Genomic DNA, 19,092 nt, shown 5'->3' on the forward strand with positions numbered 1-19,092 from the left:
AAGTTCATTTTTAACCTTTAAATATTGGAACAGTCTTCAAATCTTACTCATGGAACATGCAGTCTTGGGCAAGCGAAAACTTCAAGGGTGGTGTGATCTGATATTTATGAAGCAACATGGTTTTGCTTATTTCACAAGGAATGCCTATGCTATATAACTTTAAGTATAATAATTCATTTAATTGTCACTATTTCCACACGTTTAAAGGAGTACACATTAATCTGTTCACTTTATAGGCATTTTATACCAATTCAGTTCAACAGGCACAGGCAAATTGGATTTTCACAGTGTGGGAATCTATACAGAAAGATCTTTGGGTTTGTGTTTTGGAAAACTTTACCTCTAAAGATAGCCTTAATTTGGAGCAAATACAGCTACAGAATCCTGCAGAAGTCTGAAAGGTTTGGGAATAAAAGCTGTCCAAAGTTGTCTAAATAAAATGAAGGGAACTCTCTTATAAAAGGTACAAACTTATTTATATTGTACAAACATTTCAAGGTAATTCAGTAATTAGGAGGAAAGTAACAGGAGTGCACTAAAAGCAAAGATGCATCAGAGGAGTCAGTACTAACAAGGTTGTACTGTATCCTGCTGACTTCAAAGCTCAACATCTGTTTGAATTTAAATGGCAAAGTTTGGGCTCAGCATGATAATATAAACGAAATGATGACATTGGCTTCAGCCTCTACTAACTAGAATATCAATGTCACTGCTGCTGAGTATTATCAGAACCTTCTAAGCTTCCATACTCCTGTTTTTAATCAGAGAAAGAGAGGAGCGAACAAAGCACAACAAAAAAGGACTGACAATAATGCAGTGGAATCTGTAATAGAAAGGAACTTTGCTGTTCTGAAGAAAGTCTGAGCAGTCACATTAGAAGGCTGAGGGTTGCACAACATAAAAAAAAACCCAACAGATGTCTTCAAACTGTCTCATCCAGAAGAAATTTATCTAAATACTGTGAAACTTGGTTACAGATGCTGCCACTAAGGGTTTCATAATCTATGCACATCTACGGACTAATTTGGGAACTGAAACAAGAAAAAGCTATTCTTAAGAAGCTATTTTTTTACAGCTAGAAATCCTCCTTAGACTGTTTTTATACATGATCACTTTTCTTAGCCTTCAAAACAGACACAGACAAAGAGCATTATCTTTAAAAATCCCTGCAGCTCTTTAAGTCTTGGTGAAACAATGATTCTAACTCCTATGTTGTTTTCCAAGAAAATTAAACCAGTGATTCACTCACTGTCATTAATCAACAGCCAGATGCTTATGAAGTTAATTCAACATAGATAAGACAATTTGTATGAAAGAGTGGAGTCTCAAGAGTTGAATGACTTAGTTATCTAAAAAATTATGTCAAACTATTTATTTAAAAATAAGTAGAACTACAAAGTTGGAGGTTTTTTGAGTAAATCCCCAAAACTGACTGGGAAAAAACATGATATATTGCATATTCTACTTGTAGTAAAGAAGATTAGAGAAGCAAGGAAAAAAAAGAAGTGAAAATAGAAAGTTTAGAGAATTAATCAAAATAATGCTGAACAAACACTGGAGTCTTTTGAAATTTCTCTTAATATTTGCAATTTTTTTCCTATTGGTTTGTTTTTTGCTCTCCTAGCAAAGTCTGATTCATAACATTTGAAAAGTTGTTCATACTTTAGAAGATGTCTCACTTCTGCATTACAGCATGGATGGCACTGAACAAAAAGTGCTTGTAATCACGTGAAACAAAGATGTACAAACAAATCATAAACTTTTATGAGAGTGGATGAGGCAGTGAAAAGGAAAAAGTACCTGAAAGGCCACAGAACCTGAAAGGAAAAATAAAAGATAGGATGGTAAAGCTTACTTTGCAGCCTGTTTTTTAAAAACAGCTGTATTGAGAAGCCAAGTTTTCAATAAGAGAAGGCCTAACGCTCATCTTCAGGGTATTTAAATAAGAGTGCAGTTGGACAAGACAAGAGCCTTCCTACAGTTTCTAGCTCTTAAAGGGACATATTCCACTGTTTCCTCATCTTCCTTTTCTCACTGCTCCTAGCTTACTCCACATTTGTACTTTTGTGATTAAGATAGTTCAAAACTAATCTCCACAAAAGTATTGTTTTCTGCTAGCTTAACGAGCAGAATCGCCTCACGCAGTGGGCCAGGCAAGTGCCAGAGCCAGTAAAATGCTGAAAGCCAGTGGAGTAGGAGGAGACATACAGCTAGGATCAGGGGCAGATAAATTTAGAAGGCTAAATTTAGACCTTTTTTTTAATTGCCTAGCACTTTAGTGCTTGCAGTCACTCTCACTTATAATGCTCTGCTTAAACTACCTACAATAGAAGTTTCTATGATGAGAAGGGTAAAAAGAAGCGGCAAAGGATCCACTAATTTGTTTTTGTGAATGGTCAGCTTTAACCTAAGGAAAGACACACTCATCTTTGAAATGTATCTGTTGTTTTCTTGAAAGGTTACACAGCATGTGGTTGACACCATATTGTTTGAGATGAAAAATACAAAGGATGAAAATCACTACAAATAATCTCTGCTTTTACATACTTATAAAAAATTGTCATTTACTGTGATCTGCTTAAAGCCACAGATTTACTGTCCCAATCATTTTATGATCCCTATGAATAACTCCTGTGTTCACAGATTATACATGTCAAAAGAAACAAAAAAGTGGTCCCAAGACTTGCTCAGTATGGTAAACTTTCAAGAGGAACCAAAATAACACATGACTGGAAGCAACTTCTCTATGATAGTTAATAGCCTAAGTTCCATTTAGCAGTGAGTACTACTTATATATACTCAGCATATATTCAATGCTGACCTTTAAGGAACTCAGTACACGCTCCTTGAATTAAGTGCAAGAACAACCCATTCTTGGGAGACTTGTGCAGTAAGGATATGCTTGAATTCATCCTGCACACCAGAACGAACTTGCTAATAAGCACAACGCTGATGACTGAACTTCAGGATCACTTAGATTTAACAGCAATTTTTACCTTGGTTTTGTCATGTTCTGTGGATTCAATTTCCTTTAGTCTGATGCAAGTTCAATTTTTATTTGCTTGGGGGTATTTAATCTGTTTACTCTTCAAGGTTTTTTTGAGTTGAATTACATTTTCTATGGTGTATTTAAGTGCAAATACTAGTCAGACAAAAAAACTCTGAGCAGACAGGGCAAAATTCACAGACTTACCAAAACTCAGTTTGACTTCATTCTCACTACCTAAAAGAGATGCTATCTTAACTTGATGAAATTAGTATCAGATAAAATCCTAGTGGGATCAAAGTCTCTTTTTTTAGGTTTTCTCTGCCAGCACTTAGAAAATGCACTCTCCTGAATAAACATAACTTACCAGTGGCTATCTTTGGAGGATCACAGATGAGGCTTAGTTTATAGAGGTAATCTGTAGCAAGAGAGAAAAAGTAAGGAGTCTAGACTTGTATTTGGCTTTTATAGTAAAATTTAAGAAGTCATTTATAAAGTTATGGATTATTATTTTAAACATTGCCTCTGGTCACTTGCAAATACTTTAGGAGCATTGTCTAGCCTTACACTGATATCCTAACTTGGAACTCTCATACCAGCCTCTACAGTACTCCAGGTTTTCAGAATTCAAACGGTGAACTTCTACTTTGAAATCCTCAAATGGGAACTTTTTCCAATAAATCTTTTTTAAGGTTCTAAAATAAAACGTCATCCTCTATACTTTGAGAGTAAACCTAATAATTTATGGCTTTTGAGCTCTAACCTATTGTTTCTAAGTGCAATTTTATAATTAGCTCTCATTTTATGAATCTATTTTTGGAGGAATGAATGCTGTCTCTGATAGATTCAATTTACAGGAGTTTAAAAGGGAGTCCAGCAACAACTGAAGTCAGTTGCATCTTTTACACTCATACTCAACCCATTTCTTGATTATGTGAGATGACTGCTCCAAGGACCCATCTACCTGAAAGATGTTGTGTTAGATTGCAGAAAATAGAGCATTAACAATGTTTTTAACACTGGCTAAACACCATTGCCATCTAATAACTGCTTTCTGGTTCATACTATCTTTATAATAGCAATCAGTGTTTCATATTGTAGAAATTCGAGTTATATTCCAGAGATGTCTTCTAAGCTGTTTTATCTATCAGTTCTGTGTAAGTGACTTGAAAACAAAGTCGCAGTATCAGGGCTGTTAAGCTCCCAGAAGGCAGCAGACTGGTTTTGTTTGCTACTTTGCAACACTGTCAGTAGTTTTAGGAGGTAATAGATTTAGAGTTGTTACCACTGCATGTACTTGCACAAGACCTAAACCCGACAAAAGCCAAACAAGGAGTCGAAACAAAAGATGATTAAAGAGGTGAGTTGATCAGGCTCCTTCAGATCATGACCTGCAAATGACAGTTTGTTTTGCTCTGGTGCCTTATAGTTTGGAAATTAAGTCTCTCCCATATGTGCACTTAAAAGCCAGCTTCTAACAAAAAAAAAAGAGACTTCATTCATTGTTGTCTAAACACAATGGAAGGAGTATCTGGAGATACAGGGGAGAGCAGTAACTGCTTTGTATGCTGATTGTCTCGGTGACAAGAAAGGGAAAAAAAAATCAACTCCTTGATGAAACAAGCAAGCTTTGAGAAAGGAAGTAATTCTCAAATCAGAAATATAACCCTCCTAGCAACAGAAGTGGACTCAACCATCACATTTACTGGCACATTTACAGCTATTAAGAGTGCAGTTTGCCCTTCCCTGTCCTTTTACAGCCTTGTAACTTTTATTTACCCCTAAGGTTTTTTACCCTGGTCTATCCTATTGAAAAATTCCCCTCGCAGTCATCTGTTTGTGACTGTAGATAATAATCACTGTCCAGACGAGGGATAATTAGATTGTTTGGAGGGAGATAATTATCTGAGCCGTTGTTTTTCCAGACACAGACCTCTTTCCCTAGCAGGAAACAGTGACAAGTGTAGTGAAAGCATATTGAGAGGGGGCTGTAGCCTGGGAGTTCACTGCCTTAGACACACAAAAGTTATGAACTAGGAAGAGGAAGGCAAACCAGAAAGCCTTTCTTATAGTACTTCAGGTAAGTCTGTTGAATGGCAAATTAGTCACTCTCTGTTATTTCCAAACACCGTGGGGCACTTTCAACCCCCGAGGCCCTCACCTCCCCTCAGGGACCGCGGGGAGGACCAGGGCCCGCCTCCACCTGTGGCAGCCCCGGGCGCAGGCCGCGGCTCCTCCAACGAGGCCAGGGTGGGAAAGGCCCGGGTTTCGTACCGTCAGTGCTAAGCCTCTTCTCCATCTTGTGCCTCAGGAAAACGGGAGGGATAGTCCCCGGCTCGGTAAGACTAAGGGGAAGTCACTGCCCATTCCGCGCCGGGCTAGAGGGGAGGCGACGGCGGGGCGGAGCGGCGCGGCCCCCATCACGTGTCCATGAGTGAGCATCCTCGGGAACACGCCAGGGCGCGGCCGGAGGAGCGGAGGTAACGCTGGCGGCCCCGTCGCCACAGCCAGCCGTGGGATCCCGGAGGGCTGGCACCGCGGCGAGGCGCGATCCGCACCCCGCCTTTGCGGGGAGGCTGGCGGGGCGGCGAGCAGCCCGCCTCGGCGCAGGAGCTGCCGGCGACACAGCCTGCGCGGAGGTTTCCGGCGCCTCTCCGCGCAGTCGCCATCCCCCGCAGCATCCGGGGCTGTCGGTATCGGCGACCCGGGCCCGGCTGCAGGTGTGCGGCGTGGCAGCGCCACAAGCGCCCTCTATCTATCTATTTATTTATTTATCTTCCCCCAAAAGGGTGCCTCAACGGCAGCACCTGTGGGTACCTCAGCTGTGACAGCCGCGGGCGGAACGCGGCTGCCCCGCGCCTCAGGCGCCTCGCGGCTGAGGCACCCAGCCCTGAGGCGCCCAGCCCCGAGGCGCCCAGCCCCGAGGCGCCCGGCAGCCGCTTCTCTTCCGGGACTATCGGAAAGGCGTGAAATATGTCCGATTCTCGCTTATTTTATAAGGAGACCAGGGTAACCACCGCTTGGGGAGGGAGGGGCAGCTGCCGAGGGGCGAAATGACCCCAAATCCTCTCTTCGACGCGGGATCCTGAGGGCCGGCCGCCTCACGCCGTACATCTCGACTTGAGAGTGGTTTTCTGGAGCCACGTGTTTTATTTAGTTTGGCGGCAGGCGGATATGAGGGTTGGTGCTCCGGTCCCCACCTAAGGACCTGATGTACTAGGATGTTTATTGGTGGTGTGTGTATGTAATTATAACTGCTCTGTTGACTAGCTATCGCAGGGGTCTGAAGTGGCTTTAGGGATGCCCTCAGGTGAGCATGTATTTGCTTACTGGCATTTGGTAGTGATTTTGATTGTTTACGTGTTTTTAAGTGTCGTGTGTTAAATGCAATCTGGTTAGCTGCGACTGTAAGTTACAGCTAAAGAGTGCATATGGGTAGAGATTTGCAAGCACCTTTTGACATTTCTTTTCCCTTTTTGGAGAGGTTTCTTCTTTTGTGCTCCAGCATAAAAAAATAAGATAAATTGTTTTAACAAACTGTATTATTGTCCCTCCTGTCTTTACTTGGGGCTTATTGCGTAATTGTCACCATATATTCCTCACGTTGCAATTTCTTTGTATACTCCCAACATCATTATCAAATCTAGCTACCACAAAGTCCCTTAATTTGAGCTTGCTTCTACTTCTTCCCTCAGATATGTAAAAATAAGTTAGAAGTGTGAAGGATATAGTGGCATGTTGTTTTCCACTTGTAGCTAGCACAGTTCCCTAACTGTAAAGTGCTTTGGTTTAAAGTCTAGGTTAATAATACTGAGATAGATTTGTCTAGGACTGGTACTTTAGGGAATTTTGAGAAGTTTGAGACATTATAACTGAATATCTGTTTGTGACCTGATTATATATAGGTCTTTCTCTCATTTAATATTCATAGTCTTATTCCTGATTTGCCCAAACATGTGGATAGTGTGTGTATTTGCTGAACACCTCTTGGGCAGCTGTGTAAGTCAGGACTTGCTGCCATCACTGATACACTATCAAGTGAATAATTGACATAGTAAGTTCTCTTTCATACCTTTTCTGTCATAAATGCACGTCTTATCTTTTTTAAAAAACTGGATGTTAGAACCAAGTGTATTTGATCAAAGGTTTGTGTTTAGTTTTTAATAACACTAAAGATGGATGTTTGCATATTTGGGCACAAAAGACTTGGTTGAGCAGATTAGATCTTTACATAGGGAATTGCTTTTGTTGGAAGGGCTTCCTGTCTGCTCGCTATATGTATGGCAGGGAAGTGATTCTTCTCTCACAAGGAACAAAAAAAATCTGTACTAGCCTTTCCCACTTAAATGTTCAGACTGTGAGGTGCCTAAATATATACATTGCAAAGAATAGGCATTTATTTCTTGGACTTCCAACCTTTGCTCTACTCCCTGAAGACTTTCATGCTGTTTGCCTGTGTAGGGCAGTCTTGACTTACCTGAAGGGCCAGTCATTGTGTTCAGAAATAGTTTTACTGCTGGTCTATGTGAATAGTCAAAGTATATATGTAAAGCTATAATGAGAGTTGTTTTATGCAGTCAAGACAACTGTGGAAGACAGAGGCAAGAATGCTAGAATTTTTTGTTAATGTGCAGTTAATGTATAAGAGTATCTCAAAACAGTAAGCTTCAGCAGTTTGGTATTTCTCATTGGTGATTAGCCTGCTTGCAGGTTCACCCCAAGTTGGACTAAGTTGGTCAGCTGCTGTTCTGCTCAGTGAGAGAGGGATCTTGGATGGTTCCTCTTTCACTTCTCTTAAAGGAGTGCCACCATGTAATGGCAGTACTTTGCTAACTGCACGTTAACCTTCATTAGCTCCTTTGGTACGTGGCCAAAGTGTGATAAGTCTTATCAGAATATATATTTTTGGTGAGACAATGAAGTGATCCTAGTTTGAGATCACTCTGTCCTGGTTTCATTGCAAAGCTGTACATGTCAGTGTCATTTCAGTAAAGAAACTCTTAAACACATCAGCAAAAAGATTCCTCACAGATACAACAATCAGCAAAAAGAAGAGAGTTTAAGACTGTATTGCACAAGCGTGAGCGATGAGGAAATGCATGGATTAGCCTATGTGAAAGCATAAGCCTGCATTAGTCGTAGCAGTTCTGTGGAAAGCCTTTGGCAGCATTAGAGATCGTTCTAGCAGTGTTTTGAAGCTGCAGTATTACATGACTGTTGTATATTAGAAAGTATGTACTGTTTGTCTCTGGTTTTTCTCTTCCAAGCCTGTCTTCTGTTCTACAGAAGTAATATTCTTGTGATAGAGTCACAGATTTTAATGTATGTTACTTTTTCTCTATATTGCTGATCTTGACATAGCTTCAGTTTTCTCTAGTCTCTGCACTTCCTTTGTAGTTTTGGGGTTTTTTTCAGTTGGTCAAAGCTGCTGAATTTAATTCCAGTTAAGTGAAAGGCTTGTAGGAAAAAACAACTGGCAATAGTTTTGTTTCTATCATAGAGGTGTTGTAATAAAACACACAGCTCAGGCAAATAAGGAGTTCCTGCCCCGAAGGCTTGAAGGATATAAACAAAACAAGGTTAGAGAAGAGAATGAAATGCCAAGTCTTGAGTGAGCTGTTGCACACACCTTCATGCGAATCATACCTGGCGGCAGATACCTGCAGTTGAGAATAACAAAAGCAGATTCAGAGAGAAAGGAAGAGTATTGGAGGGCAAAATAAGCTAGGTTCAGAGATACTTTGATTGCTCTTTTCTGTGTAGAGCAAGGCAAGATGCAGTGAAGGTCATCTGTAACAAAATTGTATAGAACTGCAGTCACATGCTGCTAATTGAGGTGGAGGCATTTGAACAGTGACAGGGTCAGTGGTTACAGGTAATTCAATGTATCTCTGAACTTCAAGATGTGAACCACCATGGCTTAATGCTAAATTGCCTGTATGAGAACGTAACAGATTTGATTTGATTTGACTGACTCAAATTTGAGTAAATCATCAAAATGCCCAAACGTTCAAAATAATGTTTATACTTCTGAAGAAGTTGTACTTTGAAAGATGTTCCAGGGTGAAATGGGAATGAGGGATAGGATACATGCAGTAAGAAATCATAAAGCCATGTAATTATCACTAAAATTTTATTTTACATCCATGAGTGAATTTTTAACATATTACTCAGTATTATCCTCTAGCTGGAAAGGCTGAGAATGAACATGGTGTATTTTCAAGCTGGCAGTCAGATGTCATAATAATAGCTGTAGTATTCTTATTTTTTCCACTGACATTTGTTCAGAATGGTTTGCCTTGTGAAATACATTTGCAACTAGAGTCTAGTCTGAGTCAAAACAGAAATGAAAAGACTCAATTTGGAGTTGAATGTTATTTTTATGGGCTGCAAGTGTTCTTTAAATCCACTTCTTACAGTTAAATTAGCCATGAAGACAGCTGCTTTGATTATTTGACTTGCTGTTTTACACATTTATGCTCATTTACACAATTTATACTCATTTACACAGAAATAACTGAATTTTCTCTTGTAAAGCAAACCAAGTGATTGTACAAACTTGTAGGCCACATGTCTTTTTGAAGACTTAGCTCTACTGCCCTAATAATAGAAAATTGGTTGTAAATGAGTTTGGTGCAAGATAGATGGAAGAGTAAATAACAAGGAGAACTAGTAACAACTGGTGAGATAAATTTACTTTCCCTTTACAGTTTTGGGCACACTTGTCTGTAGAAACTGTGTAGCTCTCTCCTAATTAATTTAATTTCTTAGGGGATGCCTCGTTACAACATTCAGGCTTTTAAGTTTTGAAATAGCAGACTTTGGTTTCTGAAAGGCTGAAAGATTTTAGTTTAATTGAAAGTGACATTTGATGGCTTTTGATGTATTTATGACACTAGATAAGATATAAATGATACTCGTATAAATGATAACTAACTAACTAAATTTATTAACTTAATCATCTTTGAAATGTTTCTTTGAAACATTGAGGGGAAGTAAATCAGAAGGTACCTGACTAAACAGGTTGAGGGTCTCATTTTACATTATTTAAAAGAATGCAGTATTTTAATGTGGGAAAAGAAGATTCATTAGTTGGAGATGAATTATGTGTTTCAGTAAATTATTTATGCTCCATTTCCATAGAAGTTACTTTTTATTGTTTGAACATTATCTTTTTCACATCTTTACAACTATGCTAGTTCAAGGAAAACATATTAAGCAAGAAAAGATAATATCTCAATTTACATTTGTAAATTATAGGGTAAAAAGGTGGAAAGAAGATTTGGCAAGAAAGTCCTGGGTTAAAAAAAAATAAATAAAATAATGATTTCAGCTGTCTGTGTTTTGTTTTAGGTTGTGATTTGGAGTCGTGGAGAATTCACAGTCGTTCCACAATGGGAGAAAGGACAGATTGTACGAAGTCGCATAGTTCACTGGCTGAATACAGCCCCGTCAGTAAATCAGACAGGACAGATCCAAATGACAGCTGTGAAATGCAGGATGGGAACCAAAATACAATGCAACTGAAGAAAGAAATCTCTTTGGTAAATGGGATAAGCCTTATAGTAGGCAACATGATTGGTTCAGGTATCTTTGTCTCTCCCAAAGGAGTTCTACTCTACAGCAGATCTTATGGATTGTCTCTAATAATTTGGGCAATTGGAGGGATTTTTTCAGTCTTTGGAGCTCTATGCTATGCAGAACTTGGAACCACTATTACCAAGTCAGGAGCCAGCTATGCATATATCTTCGAGTCTTTTGGGAGCTTTATTGCTTTTATTCGTTTGTGGACCTCACTCCTAATTGTTGAGCCAACTAGTCAGGCGGTTATTGCCATCACCTTTGCTAACTACATAGTTCAACCTTTCTTCCCTTCTTGTGATCCTCCATATTTGGCCTGTCGTCTCATAGCAGCTGCTTGTGAATGTAAGTATTTCTTGACATTTACTATGGTAATTTTTAATCCAGGGTCAAGTTTTATTAAAAGAAATCCTAGTAAGTCCCAGAGTTCTTGCATACTGAATCTGCAATGGTTTCAGTGGGGAAAAGAAAAATTTCCAGCATATGAATAATAGGATGTTCAGTCACTGAATTACCATTTTCTCATTTGGAAGCAGAAGAATGTATTTAACTCTTCCAGGTTTACTTACATTACAAAAATAGGGGGGAAAGTTTGTTTTCCCTCAGACAAATACATTAAATCAAACCTCGGAATGCTCTTGGTGGGGTCTAAGAGCTGAAGCAGAATACCCCTTAAGCTGTAAGCTGTGGTGTAATTCCTTTTACAATAGCTTCTCAATGTAGACATGCTTAAGTAATTACTCTGGTAGGGTTTCAAAGATCATTCATTCAAGATTATTCTCTATGCTCACGATTAACTGTAAATCAGTACCACAGTACCTGTTGTAAAAACTGATTTGAAAAGTGGAAATTCTGTGTGACATGAAACATTGAAATGTTAATTATCAGGTGGCCAGCTCTGTTAGTCAATATAGGGGAACTACTGTCAGAACTGTTCTGCTGTATCCAGAGAATGAAACTGTATGATTGTACTGTGTGTGTCTTATTTAATTTTAGGTATTTTCTATTAAAATTGTATTTTGCTTTTTAATATTTACATCTTAATTTATATTTTTACATTTCCAGTACACAGTGAAAAACATATTTCAGAAAGTTTGCATGGCAATCCTTCCTCACGTACTGATCAGGCACAATGTGCTGTGGAGCCTGCCATCCCTATTGATGTGATGCTTTCAGCATAAAGCTTATGCAGAACTTGGGCTTTGTTACTGCCAACAATATGATACAGGGAGGAGATGTGCTCCTTCTAGCTGGTTCTTTTTTGAGACAACAGGGAGTCTGTTGAAACAGCTCTTAATGTTCTTTATTATAGTTGTCTGTGTAGGTCTAGAAGAGGGGAAGGACCGAGAGAGCAGCAGTGTGTGCAACTAATTGTGAACATTTTAGCTTCCCCTTCTGTTTTTGTAAGTTGTTACTGTTGGGAAAGCACTAATGTGCTGGTACAGATAATGGGAAGAATTATCACAAACTTATTCCAAAAACATCTGTCAGCTTACTCCATTCTGTTCCCGCTGTCTCCCTCCTCCCTTCCAAATGTGTGTCCGCGTTTTGTTGTGACAACTTTGGGAGAGAAATGAAGGACCTGTAGTGTTATGTTCACATTCCTTAAACAGATTCTGTCCCAAGGTATCCTGGCAGAGATTTGGGAGTGTGGAGGAATCTGCTCTTCGATGTAAGATATCTCACATCTGAGGGGAATTAGTCCTTGCAAAAAACAGTTTATCAAAAAGCAAAGTATTAAGACAGAATGATTCCATTAAAATACAGTAGATGTAGAAAGACATTGGGATGTCCTCCATGCTTGCTGCTAAGAGAGGGCATTTACACCTTTTTCTTTAATAGAGATATGTGACAGCAAGGTTGCTGTCATGTTGGTGGAACAACTTACTTTAACTGCCCGTTTTGTGGTTCTGATGCCCTGTTTTTCAATCTGTAACAATACTACATGTAGTCGGACATCAGTCTTAGTGTTACACAGCATGACTTTGTCAGTCATTTTGGCAATGGGAGGTGACATCTTTTGCTACAGAGCTAAACTTGACAATTCTCAGGAACTTTAAGTAGCTAAATCGTAATTAAGTTGAAGAAAACATGAGACAATAATTTTAGTAAAAGAAAGGGGGAGAGTATGTATCTTATTCAGGTTCCTAGTTATCTTTTTTATTTTAGAATATCAGAGACAGTGTAGCATTTCATCTGGAGACCAGGCCCTAACTCACTAAAAGGAGCTAATTATTCCCAATGAAAGTTGCTTAATAATTATTGTTTTATATATATATATATATGAGTGGCCAAAGTAAGCCTTGTTAGCAAATCCTCCAGAGATAATACCAGTCATTAATACTGAAGAGCAGAGACCAAGCAGAGTTGTTTTTTTTCCTGAGGGCTCTTCGGGAGCTGCAGCAGTCCTGACTTTTGAAATTTGATACAACTGTTTTTTTCCTCTCATCTTGCCAAGCTCAGTGGAATCTTGTTCAGCTATTCCACTTGGCACGACTGTCTAGTATACCAGTGCCTTCCTTTTGTTATCTTTTAAAAATAGTTACTTTTCTCTTTGGTAATTGTGTTAAGTACATTTTTATCTTAATCCTATCACATTATTCTTGGATTATGGAAAAGAAAATAATTTATCATTCATTTAGTTTTGAGTTGCTACTACCTTGTTTTTTAAACAATCAAGTTTAGTTTCTATGCATATTTAAAATACACAGTACAAGAAACTTGCTTGGAGAAAAAATACGGTAGAATATAACTACTTTTTTACTAGCTATAGAAAAAACTTGAGATTTGAGGGAAATTTTTAAACTTCTGAATTGGAATCAATAATGATCATCTAGATAAGAAAAGCATGCTTTGAAATACTATTTTAGTCAATAAATAATACTCAATTGTATTCAATATTCAGCGTTTGAATTCAGGCAGAGGTTGTCTGCCTCACTTGAAGGAAAAATAATAAATGCAAAGCAAAATGTTGAGAGGCATGAGAATAGTGTATTTAAACAATAGTTTGAGAAGTGTTTGTTGGGGAAGTTGATCATATGAGTAAGTTTAGTCAGCTACTGGTACTAAAAGATTTGTGAAATCTAAAATTCTTTGAAACTCCATTGCAATCTTGTGAAATAGGTCTGACACTTATTTTGGATGGAGGGAGAGGTATACTCGGAATACTCATTTAATACTAGTTCTTAAAAACATAGTTTACTGTTGCATTAGCTATGAAGCATATGTTATTTGGTCAGATCTGTTCTAACCTGACTTAGAACCTTACTTCCAGATTAATTCAACTGGGAAAGAGTATTGAATCACCTGTGAGCATATTCAGTCTTGCAAATATTCCATGGATGTTGAACTGATCCTCAGTCTAACAAGGAAGGATTAAAAAAATTGCCAAACAATATTTTGATATGTTTTCCTAAAGCAATTTCTAGGTAATCTTTCAATTGTCACAACAATATTGATACCTTGAAATTAGGTATTTCATGTACTGGTTTCTTTAGCTTCAGGATGGTTGCAAAGTGCAGATGGTGAGGGGTAACTTAAGGAAAATGGGCTTGTAATTGGAGAAGATCTTTCCTTCTATCTTTTGAAACAGTGTATTTAGAACATCTGTTTCCTGTTGTTTTGCTTAAAGCAGTGTGTTTTCAGTACAAGTGTGTTTTGCTTAGTTTAACCTAAATATAACAGGTAAGTATCTATTTAGACTGTAATTTAAAATTTTTGTAAAAATGAATTAAGCTGAATATTCTTCAAAGTCTTTTAATTTTTGGTTTTTTCTTTCTTCCCCCATCCCTTAGGTCTTCTAACATTTATAAATTGTGCCTACGTTAAGTGGGGAACACGGGTGCAGGATATATTTACTTATGCTAAAATTATTGCCCTTATTGTCATCATCATAACCGGACTCGTTAAAATATTCCAGGGTAAGCTTGTAAATACAAACCTTTGCTTTAATTTTATCGGTTAAATTGAATAACTTCTCTAAAGACTATAAAATACCTCTGTGTATGTTATCAGATGCCTCAGTATAATATAGCCACTTTGAAAACATTAGTAGCACTAATCTTGGGCATTAGTGTGATGCTGTATCGTGAGAAGCTGTCCTATCTCAGTTGACTTTGAACTGAGTGAAATAAGGTAACTGATTGCTCAGCAGTGTTGTGCAATTCACAGCCTGCAGTGTGGAATAATAAAGGAAATGAAACCAGGAAAACACAGAGCTGGCAAAATATGATGGGAGTGGAGAAAGCTGTAAATTTCTGTAAGGAACATACTCCTTTACAATAAGATCTACTGAATATGTTTTTTCACAAAAGGAAGTTTCTGCAAGTCTGAAAGTGACTGAACTTAAAGGAAAAATAGATTTTTAAGAACATGCAAGTAGATTTGTGAAACAGCAGCTCTGTTTGTTTTTTTTCTCTCATATCCTGAGTTCTGTTATAGCTATTGAGAGTTAGAAAGTTTCTAGGTGGTTGGTGGTTTAATGTATGAATGTATTGGTCGTAGTGCCTTCAGTTAGAAGAATTCTGAACTTTTTTTGTTCTTAGCCCATCATTTGGAAACAATTTATTGGTGTATCAGCCTAAAAAAGTTACCCTGCTTTCAAAGCTGCCATAAAGGTGTTTCCCTGTCAGTCTAGCAATTTGTGTCCTTTACTGTTGGACACAAACAATATTGTGTCCAGTTAGTGTTGAAAGTCCATGAGCGAGGTAGTTATTCTGAATGGAACAATATGTATATACGCTCAACATACTGGAGTGTTTAGTCCTTAGCACATCTGCCCAGCTCTTGTTTTGTAGATGCTGAGCTTGTTCACTACTAACTTCCTTGGCATTGTCTCCCTTCTGTGTTTCTGAGTAGTACTCAGCCTGTGTCTTTGCCAAGGGAATAGCAACATCTGATTAGGATAAAAAGTAAGGAGAAGTGAAGATATTTTAGAGGCCTCAAATATTTGCCTGGTCAGTTTTGATGAAGTCTATAAACATTTCAGCATGCATAGCACAGGGCACACTTTAGAGTTACATAGTAACTCACCTTTCCTATTTGGTGTTTTTATGTGTATGTCTGTATATGTAAAATAGTCTGAATATATAAAACTGCCACTGATGACCTTGTATTCGCATGCTGAAAGTAAAAGGTGACACAAGTTCTCTCAAATACTGGTGAAAAAAAACCACACATTTTTTCTCTAAGCTTGGCAAAATTTTATATCAAGTAACAATAATATTTTATATTCTGTTAATTGCTTTCAGTTTTCTATTTTTAACAGCTAAAACTTAGACATCCATGCAGTTGTGGGGTTTTTTTTGGTCATAGTTATCTAAAATAATCTGTAGTCTTTGTTTTAAGCATAGGCTAAATGATTGAAAGTTTAAAAGAAGGATAGAGTGGGTGAATATGTATCTGATAAAAAATACTCTTAGCCTGAGTGTTGTCACTTACAGTTGCTTGTAGCTTAGTCTGAACCTAATGTTCCTGCACATTTGTGCCATTGTGGACAAAGTAGATGTTGAATTATAGAACATTATCATCCACAGAGCATGATTTTTAATAGTTTAAATGCCACGCTTACTGTCATGGCTGAAGTATACAGCAGAATTGGAAAAGGGTCTTAATATGCAGCTTTGAAGGTGTCTGTGGTTTTTTACATTTGTGTGCCAGCTGAAAAAAAAATGACTTGCTGTATTTTAATCCTGTACTTCGTTGCATCTCCTCCACACACAGGACACTCATCACACTTCGAGAACTCTTTTGAGGGATCCTCTTTTAATGTTGGAGACATTTCCCTCGCACTCTATTCTGCCTTGTTCTCTTACTCTGGTTGGGATACACTCAATTATGTAACAGAGGAGATCAAAAACCCAGAAAGGTAAAACAATTTGAGCTTTCTAAACCTGAATAGTTCCCAAGTTGCTTGTTTCATGTCTCATCTCTCATTATTGAATTCTTAGCTTATATAGAAATGAGTAGAACTGCTCAGTACTTAGTCAGGTAAAGCTATGAACAGCCACTAGCAAAGATTTACTAGTTTTAAACTCCATTAAAAATGACAGGGGAAAAAAAAATCAAGACTAAATAAGTCTAGAAGATTGCAGGATGCTGCACTCAGTGCCTGCTGAGCTTTCAGTTCAAGATGTTGCTGCAATAGGTATTAATGTCCATGCTGTGTTTATCTATGCAATAATTCTAATTTCGGTTTTAAAAATGTTACCTTTTCCATGAATTTATGCTCTAAAACTGTGACTGACTAATCTTGTTCAGTTGTGAGTCTGTAAGCAGATGCCTTCATGTTAAAAATAGAACCCCATTTGATCATTTTTACTTCCTATTATAAGCAACAGCTCAGATTACTACAACTGAAAGATAAAGAATGTAAGAGAGATCATTTTATTCAGTTCTCCCAACTGATTTTGACATTTGCAGTTTCCTATGTTATCCCCAAGTTTTTTGCATTTCTTTAAACAGGAGACATCTCTTAAAACGATGAAGCAGAAGATAAAATAAAACTTTAAAAATAGCTATTTTTAGTCAGACTGAATTTCAGGATGACAGTGTTTCTTTAAATTGCCTTGCAAATATTTGTACTATATATTCAGAAGAGATGTACTTTTTGTGTTTGCATCAGTCATTTGGTCCTTCAAAGTGTTTTTTTTCTGCTCCCTTTGGAGTGCTGTTGCAATGCCTTTTCATCTTTTTAAAGTTAGTGTACAGCTCTGTGTTATCAGTTGGATAAATCTTGTATTAGATGTAGATGTATTGTTTTGAAAAGTAATTTTTTTGACAGGCTATTTTGTTGTAGGAATTAATTTGCTGTTTACAGGCATCAGTGCCTAATACAAGCTTTGTTCTTGGTAACAATTGTGGCTGATAAAGTGAACCGCAAACTTCAGCTTCCTACGTTGACAGTTCTTGGGAATAAAGAGATGTTTCAGACTGCTACAAAATTACACCAAGAATCACATATTTTTCATATTTACTGTATTCATAGTGCCCTCATGCTTGTCCAGTCAAAAGTTGCAATCCACAAGTTAAATTTTAAATAGTCCCTTGGCTTTAACCTTGGGTGATGCAAAGTCTTTAAAATGCCATTTCAGATGTTGGTTACATTACATAACATTTCTCAGTTAATTTCTAAGTGGTTTTCTAATTCTGTTTCTTGCCTAAACTGGGGCTCACAAGTCTCTTACTGTGAGTGCACAACTCTCAGTTACTAATACATTTATTTATATAGAGGTTGTAGTGTGTGATTGGCTTTTCTGCTTCCACAGCATCAGAAGACCCAGCTGGTGTTCTGGGTCTGAGGAAATTTTTTGAGGAAACTTCCCAACTGCTTTTCATTTTTCCTGCTTTGTTGGGTTTTTGTTGGGTGGTTTTTGTTGTTATTGAAAACGTGTTTGTGGCAAATGCTCATCCATGTCACCATGCCCATTTCATTTAAAACTGGGCAAGTGCAAGAATAACGTTCTCAGTTCTGCTTTCCCTTTTGAAACATTTGAACATGCCTTTGAGCTTTGGGGAAAGAGTAGGGCTGAGAAAAGTCAAAGCTCAAAATGAAAAGTTTGCTTCTGTTCTGCAGTTTCTTCTCGTGGAGCTGCAGACTCAGGGCTGCAGTTTCTCAGATAAATTAAATCTTACCTGTTTAAATCTAGAGATTTGCAATGTTTTCATGTTACTCTGGGCTTTTTTTGGTATCATTTTTCTAGAGATGTGTTTGCTAGTAAGCAACACCACATCTGGGCATTCACAGCTGTGTAGCAATTTTAGATTTACCCTCTGCTTTCTGTAGTTATGAAGCCCATTTGTCAGTGATGAGTGCAGATGAGATGATGAGAGTTTTGGTTTGTTTTACTGAACCTCCCAATATAAGTTCTGGAAGTAGGTACAGGAAGAACAGCAGCATTCCCCAGGGACAATGGGTGTAGTGGCTCATGAGTACTTCCCGTCTGTGTTGTAGTTGTGGTAATTAACATGGCCAGATCTTAGGAAACAGAGTCATAGAATAATTTCAGTTGGGAAAGCCCTTGAAGCTACTCGAGTCCCAGCCCTCCCCTCACTCTGCCCAGCCTACCACTAACCCATGGCCCTCAGCACCTCAGCTCCACAGCTTTGCAAAAGCTCCAGGGCTGGGGACTCCCCCAGCTCCCTGGGCAGCCTGGCACAGGGACTGACACCCCTCTCAGGGAAACAGTTCTGCCTCAGCTCCAGCCTCAACCTGCCCTGGGGCAACTTGAGTCCATGTCCTATCATTCAATTACTGGAGAGAAGAGACCGACCTCCACAGCAACCTCCTGTCATAATTTAATTTGTTATTACAGGTCTGGAAACCCTCACGTTAGAGTACCTGAAGAGAAATTGCATGGAATCTTTTTTTACACATAATTTAGGTTTTAAGTTTTTTCATTTTTTTTTTTCCAGTATAAGAATTTCTAGTTTTAAGGGAAACCAAACTCTTCCAGAGATATCTATTTTGAAATCTTTGTTCTATCTTCATACCTTTTATCTCTAAGGTAAAGGATGCAAATAAATAC

The 19,092-nt window shown here is 38.2% G+C and overlaps 1 protein-coding gene across 5 annotated transcripts in view; it reads left to right on the forward strand.

Annotated features, from left to right (window-relative positions):
- The first annotated feature begins 5,045 nt into the window (after nucleotides 1-5,045).
- SLC7A6 (solute carrier family 7 member 6) overlaps nucleotides 5,046-19,092 on the forward strand; it is a 28,382-nt gene continuing 14,335 nt past the window's right edge. Inside the window, exons 1-4 of one of the 5 annotated variants that reach the window (XM_062007735.1) lie at nucleotides 5,046-5,066; nucleotides 10,340-10,912; nucleotides 14,362-14,487; nucleotides 16,289-16,433. In XM_062007735.1, coding sequence (XP_061863719.1) covers nucleotides 10,381-10,912; nucleotides 14,362-14,487; nucleotides 16,289-16,433 — 803 coding nt within the window. In that variant the 5' untranslated portion in view covers nucleotides 5,046-5,066; nucleotides 10,340-10,380. The other 4 variants (XM_062007733.1, XM_062007734.1, XM_062007737.1 and 1 more) reach the window with 4 other exon arrangements.

Source organism: Colius striatus, chromosome 14 (assembly GCF_028858725.1).
Source record: "Colius striatus isolate bColStr4 chromosome 14, bColStr4.1.hap1, whole genome shotgun sequence".
Lineage (NCBI taxonomy): Eukaryota > Metazoa > Chordata > Aves > Coliiformes > Coliidae > Colius > Colius striatus.